General features: G+C 36.8%; 1 protein-coding gene across 1 annotated transcript; it reads left to right on the top strand.

The window, feature by feature from the left end:
• Positions 1-488: 488 nt before the first annotated feature.
• On the top strand, positions 489-6,492 carry MONOS_614p2 (putative Serine/threonine-protein kinase CTR1; the record flags this gene model as incomplete). The annotated part of the gene is made up of 15 exons (XM_067876357.1): positions 489-551; positions 614-694; positions 757-918; positions 1,058-1,447; positions 1,628-1,729; positions 1,964-2,020; positions 2,220-2,279; positions 2,552-2,627; positions 3,513-3,699; positions 3,979-4,155; positions 4,333-4,421; positions 4,886-5,867; positions 6,116-6,253; positions 6,358-6,402; positions 6,450-6,492. The coding sequence occupies 15 exons, from the start codon at positions 489-491 to the stop codon at positions 6,490-6,492; spliced, it is 2,652 nt and encodes an 883-aa protein (XP_067731154.1).
• Between the last annotated feature and the right edge of the window lie 228 nt (positions 6,493-6,720).

The raw sequence follows: 6,720 nt of genomic DNA, 5'->3' as shown, positions 1-6,720 counted from the left end.
AAAGAGACATATTCCATCCATTAAGGCTTAATGAGTCCTTTTTTCTTGAAATTAAAACAGAAATATTGCATTTCTGTTATTATTTCAAAATTTTGCTGAACCATATATTTTATTATTATTTATCGAAATCTCTTTTATTTCAGTTTGTCGACAACGACCAATCTATGAGATGCAGCAGAGCCAAAGATTTTCTCTCCATATTTTTTCCGTGGATAACTCTCTTCTTGAAACTTCTTGCTAATTGCTTATTGATAACGTCATCTCATTTCATTCCAATTCTTCAAAACACTTTAGTTAGCACCATGCTTTTAATAGGATATATTGGAAAACTTCGCTCTAAGCATGGAGGAACATTTGTTTTATTTTTATCACTTTTATGCACAACAGCTTGGGATGGATACTTTTTATATCAATTTTTCTCGCGATCTTTACTTGTATTATGCATTTGCGATGTTTGCTCAAAATTAAATTTTATTTCTTTCATTATAATGTGTTTTAAGATTGCGCATCTTATCTCTCTTGTTCTGGATATTCTCTCTTCAAATGATTATGTTTGAATTCTTTGAAGTTTTATAAATTCTTTGCTTATTTTTTCATATTTGACTCAATACAGCACTCATTTAAACTGTCACATCTTTTATCTGATAGACGACTTCTTATGCACTTAATTGATTCAATAACATATCTTTTAACAGTGTGAGATTTTCTTTTTCTGTCATCTTTTGAATGTTAAAACATTTTATACTTCAAAAATAGCTTGTATTTTTGGTGTTCTTTAGCGTCATTTTTTCTTCTTTGACGCTTCGTGAACCGCAACAAAGATGGCAAGAAATTTCAGTTATCGCATCCTTCTTCTTCCTTTTCATTGTTGTGTTAGCGTTCAACAAGCAAATAATCACTATTAAATTTACTGTAATAGTTTGAATAATATTTCTCTTAGCTTTAATGAATAACGGTTCTTATTTTTTTTGGAATAATTTCTTGAATATCTACAATTATCATCGTGGTTCTATTGATTAATTAAAAACTAATTGTTCTATTTTTTTTATAAAAAAAGTGGATCATTCTTCTGTTTTTCTTCTTTGCATGCCAAGCCACCATGTCTGTTTTTGTATTCACGTCACTGTCTCCGTTTTCTGTGATTGTCGACGAGGGCGCTGCTCAATCTCTGACAACTGCAGAAGAGCTTAACCCTCTCATCCATTCTATTCCTGACTGTCCCTCTTGTATTTCAAACTTTATCTCAAATGTCCAACAACCTTTTGGCTTTGAGAACAAAACACTCGAAAGCTTGTCTTCTTATGCTTTTTTGCCGTTATCTTCGCCAGCTGACATGATGCAAGCGCTATCTTCAACACTTGCACAATCCTTTCCTACTGATGAGCAGAAACGATTGTTTTCATTTCTGTCGCTCTTGCTGCCTGCTGTCATTATGAATTATCTGGCTGTATGATTTATTATTATTATTATTATTGTGATTTCGTTTATTTTGTGATAAAAATAAATTGAATTCAAAATACCACATTTGGAAACATTAATAAATAATTCTTCGTTTCTGAACCGTTTATTTATCAATAATATTTCTTCAAATGAATTTTCTTAATTTTCTATATTTTTATCAAAACAGCTGATCGCTTTGGTTATTGGCATCTTATTTGCCAGATTCAACATTGCAGTTTCGCTGAACGGCGATGAGTTTCTTCAGTTTTTTGATTTTGACGAGGAAAAAGTTTGTCTGAATTTCAATTTTTTACACTTTTTTTCCATTTTTTGGCGTACATTTGGAATGTTTGTGTGAAAAAGCATCGAGACAATTTTCAAATAGAAACATTTTTTGATTATTTTGATGATTTTGACATTTTGAATTTCTTTTAATCATGAATCCGTTTTATGATTCATTAAAACTTTATCTGAATGGTTTTTATATTTTTAAACAACGAACAATGTTTTAAACATTTTTTAGGGAATAAATCTTACAACTGCCTCACTTTCGAAGTACGATCTCTATTTTGAGAGAAAAGTGTGTTTCTTTTTTTGTTTTGTTTTATTTTATTTTATTTTATTTTATTTTATTTATTTTTTGATAAACAAAATACAAACTTTATCCAAAATATTAAAAATTATTCCCCCCCCCCCCCCCATTTTATTCATATTTCAAACATTCGAATTTTCTATATCCCTATTTGTTATTGTTATCTTTCTGTAATTTCTTTCTTCAGATTGGAAGCGGCAGCTTTGGAGATGTATTTCTTGGCTCATACAGAAGAGTTCCTGTTGCTGTGTGCATTCAACTTTCTTTCCTTTCCTTTCCTTTCTTTCTTTTTTATGCATTTTGTATTTCCAATGGATATATTCTTTTTTATAATCCAACATATTTCAAATGCAATTTCTATTTTTTATTCGTTTTCGTTTTTCTTCTCCTTTCTTAATATTTCCTTTTCCTTTTCCTTTTCCTTTTCCTTTTCCTTTTCCTTTTCCTTTTCCTTTTCCTTTTCCTTTTCCTTTTCCTTTTCCTTTTCCTTTTTCTTTCAACAAATCTTCCCTTGTTCAGATAAAAGCCTTTCAAATCCACACAACACTCGGCGAGTCTCTTCTGAGTGAAGGAGACCAATTTCAGCTTCCATCGTGTTCTTCTTCTTTCTCTCTTTCTTCTTCTCCTGCTTCATCATCATCACCATCTTCTTCTTCTTCTTCCTCTTCCTCTTCCTCCTCCTCCTCTTCTTCTTCTTCTGATTTATCTTCACATTCTTCCTCTCCTTCCTCTTCCCCCTTTTCCTCTTCCTCTTCCTCTTCTTCAAAGAGAATATCCAGATCTTCTATTTCTCCGTCCAGATGTGGAAGCGAATGCGCTTCTCCTTCTTCGCAGTCACTCTTTCTTCAACAGAATCCTTCGCCTGATTCTCCTCTTTCTTCTTCCTCTTCTTCCTCTTCTTCCTCTTCTTCCTCTTCTTCCTCTTCTTCCTCTTCTTCTTCACACACATTGTCTTCAATCAAAGCATCTTCTCTACAAGATGCTTCCTCTTCATCTTCATCTCCCTTATCTATTCTTCAACCAACTGACAACACATCATCCAGCTCTTCTTCTTCTTCTTCTCATTCCTCCTCCTCCTCCTCCTCCTCTTCCTCTTCTTCTTCTTCTTCTTTGCTCTCTTCTGACTCATCTACCTTGCCCGCCTCTATCTTTTCTGTCTCTTCCACATCAAACTCTGTGTTTTCTCGTGTCACATCACCAAAAGACGATCTTCTTTCCTCTCCTTCTCTTTCTGTCCCTCTGCCATTTCCTCTCATTCCACCGTCCATTCACCCCATCTCTCTCACTTCATTGTCATCATCATCATCTTCTTCTTCTTCCTCTTCTTCTTTTCCATCATCATCATCATCAACATCTTCTTCTTCTTCTTCCTCCTCTTCCTCGTTATCTTCTTCATTATCTCCATCAACCACACACACGTCATCTTCTTCCCTTCTTTCAAACACTTCTGACTCTTCTCGTTACCCCACCGCCCAAACAGCTACCCTGCCTTCCTTTTTCACTGGAGAGCCTCTTTCATCCACTGAAGACGTGAAAGAGCGGACCCATTCTTCGAATTTCACTCAGCGTTCTACCTCGCTCCATTCAACAACAGAAAGCCAGCTGAGCGAAGAAGCAGCAGTTTTATCGTCGGAAGGCGTACGCTCTCCGGAGAAATATAATTCTCCGTCGGCTTCTTCTATTTCTCCGTCTCCGCTGCAGCCTTTCACGATACAGCCGCTGACTTCTTCTGGTTCTTCTGTTTCTCCGTCTTCTTCTTCTTCTTCTTTCTCTTCGCGCACCTCATTCCACTTCCTTCGTTCATCCACAGCATCTTCTACTTCTTCCTCTTCCTCCTCTTCCTTTTCCTCTTCTTCTTCTTCCCCTTCTTCCTCTTCTTCTTCCAATTCTCTATCACCCACCTCCCCTTCCCCCGCCTCATCCTCTCTAAAATCTCCTTCTACCAGCAGTGTTGTTGCTTGCCAGTCGCCTTCACTGTTTTCCCGCTCTCTTTTCTACACCCACTCGATTTCTCCGCTTCGGCACAGAAGACTTCACCACGGCTCTGCTGCTGAGAGGAGCGCAGCGAGAAAGGCACTCCGAACAGCTGTGTCGAAGTTCTACAATGAGATATCGATCTTGAGGTGTGAGGAAAGGATGATTTTATTTTATTTTATTTTATTTTATTTTATTTTATTTTATTTTATTTTATTTTATTTATTCATAAAAATCTAATCTTTTTCTTTCTTTCTTTCTTTCTTTTATTTTTGTTTGTTGCATTCATTTTTCAATCTTTCGTATCATTTGAAAATATTCTCAAGTTCACTTCATCATCCAAACATTGTCCAGTTCATTGGTGCAATTGTCGATCCGCCTGACATCTTGCTGGTTGAGGAGTACATGAATGGAGGTTGGCTTATTTCTTATTCTTCTTATTCTTATTCTTCTTCTTCTTCTTATTCTTCTTCTTATTATTATTAACTTGTTATTATAATTATGTGCCACTTATTATCATTTCTTTGATTTCCCATACAATCTATTCTTCTTATTCATTTGATATCCAATCATATTATTCAATAATCCATTCATCCATTCATCCATTTGCCCATTCATCCATCCATCTCCTTATCCACACACACACACACACCCTCTCTCTCTCTCTCTCTCTCTCTCTCTCTCTCTCTCTCTCTCTCTCTCTCTCTCTCTCTCTCTTTCTTTCTTTCTTTCTTTCTTTCTTTCTTTCTTTCTTTCTTTCTTTCTTTCTTTCTTTCTTTCTTTCTTTCTTTCTTTCTTTCTTTCTTTCTTTCTTTCTTTCTCTTTCTCTTTCTCTTTCTCTTTCTCTTTCTCTTTCTTTTTCTCTTTCTCTCGTTCCAGGCACACTAGACACCCTCCTCCAGTCATCCCGCCCGCTCTCCTTTGCCCTGCGCCTGCGTCTGGCTCTGTCCGCCGCGCTTCCTCTGCTCTTCCTCCACGAGCACTCGCCCCCAATCATCCACAGAGACGTGAAGACAGCCAACTTTCTGGTGGACACGAATCTGAATGTGAAGCTGTGTGATTTTGGGCTGTCGCATATCTGTGTGGAAGGAGGGAAGAGTGGAGGAGGGAGAGGAAGAAGTGGAAGAAGTGGAAGCAAAAGAGATAGAGAGAAAGAGAAAGAGAAAGAGAAGAGAAGAAGAAGAAGGGAAAGAGAAAGAGAGAAAGTTCGATTGCGAAGGATGAATGGAGAGCAAGGGAAAAGCGGGAAAAGCGGGAAAAGCGAGAAACGAGAAAAACGGGGGAAGCGATCTGTGCTTCGGATGCGCGAGATGATGGAGAAAGAGGAAGGGCAGGAAAGACAGCGGAGGCGGTGGCAGGTGGAGAAAGGGAGGGAAAACGAGATGAGGAGAAAAGGAGGGAAAGGAGGGAAAGGAGGGAAAGGACGGAAGGGGATGAGGGGAATGAAAAGAGGGAAAGGGTTTGGCGGAGAAGACGGGTTTCCGACGCCGCTGCTGCAGAAGAGAGACGAATTTGACGAGTTTCGAAGCGGAAAGGAAGAAGAGGAGGAGGAAGAGGAAGAAGAAGAAGATGGAGAAGGAGAAACAGAAACAGATGCAGATAGAGAGATGGAAGGGAACACTGATGCAAGCATTGACTATGACACAGCCATACACACAGACGAAGAGTTTGACGATGTGCGATCTATTCATTCTCTAATTGAAGGAGGGAAAACAAGGAAGAAAAGCAAGAGAAGCACACACGAATTTCGAGATGTGGCGTGTGGGACGACAATTTGGGCAGCGCCAGAGGTGTTTTTGCACTCCACGTTCAGTGAGAAGTCTGATGTGTACTCGTTTGGGCTGGTGCTCTGGGAAATATTGTGTGCTGCTTGGGAAAGGGGATATTTTCTTTTTTATTTTCTTTTTTATTTTTTTTTTAAACTTTTTAACTTTATTGGAGATGCAAATGGAAGGATGATATTTTATAGAAGATTTTTTTAACTAATTCAAAAATTTATATTTCACATTTGAAAATTTATTGTTATTATTAATATCATAATTGTATTCTTCTTTCTCTTTCTCTTTCTCTTTCTCTTTTTTTATTCATTTCCATTTGCATTTCAAACAGCACTCGCCGCCGTCTGTTTGAAGGGATGAACGAAGTGGCAGTGGCGGTGCAAGTTGTTCAGAGCAATCTTCGCCCGCGCATTCCATCCAATCTTCCTCATCCTCTGCGAAGCCTATTGACTTCGTGTTGGGACAGCACGTACGAATTATTATTATTATTATTATTTAATTTCTATTTCATTATCATTTTTTCAATTTATTATCTATAATTGATAATTCTTTTGTTTCGATAATGCAAATAAGTCCCTCACAACGACCATCATTTGATATTATTTGTGACTCTCTTCAGTGTGCTTTTAATTAATTTATTTTTATTTATTTTTGTTCCTTTTCAGATCAATGATTGATTGTTTTGGCTCGACAGATAATGAGGATTAATATCTAAAAGATAATTAGATCAAACCATCCTTTCACTTCATCAAGCATTCCATTTGAAATAATTACATTTCAAAACTGTTTCACATCGCGATGATCATTTCAATTTGTGGTATAGCACTTCACTTTACTGTCATTTGATAAAAAACATTTCTCAAGAGATAAAATTAGTTTTACATGATTTTTTATTCCTCAGTTCAAATTGAAGAATAGACACAACTTTAAAAAAAA

This window comes from Monocercomonoides exilis (assembly GCF_001643675.1).
Source record: "Monocercomonoides exilis strain PA203 chromosome Unknown scaffold12-1864167, whole genome shotgun sequence".
Classification (NCBI taxonomy): Eukaryota; Preaxostyla; order Oxymonadida; family Polymastigidae; genus Monocercomonoides; species Monocercomonoides exilis.
This window is presented reverse-complemented; position numbering and strand designations above follow the sequence as displayed.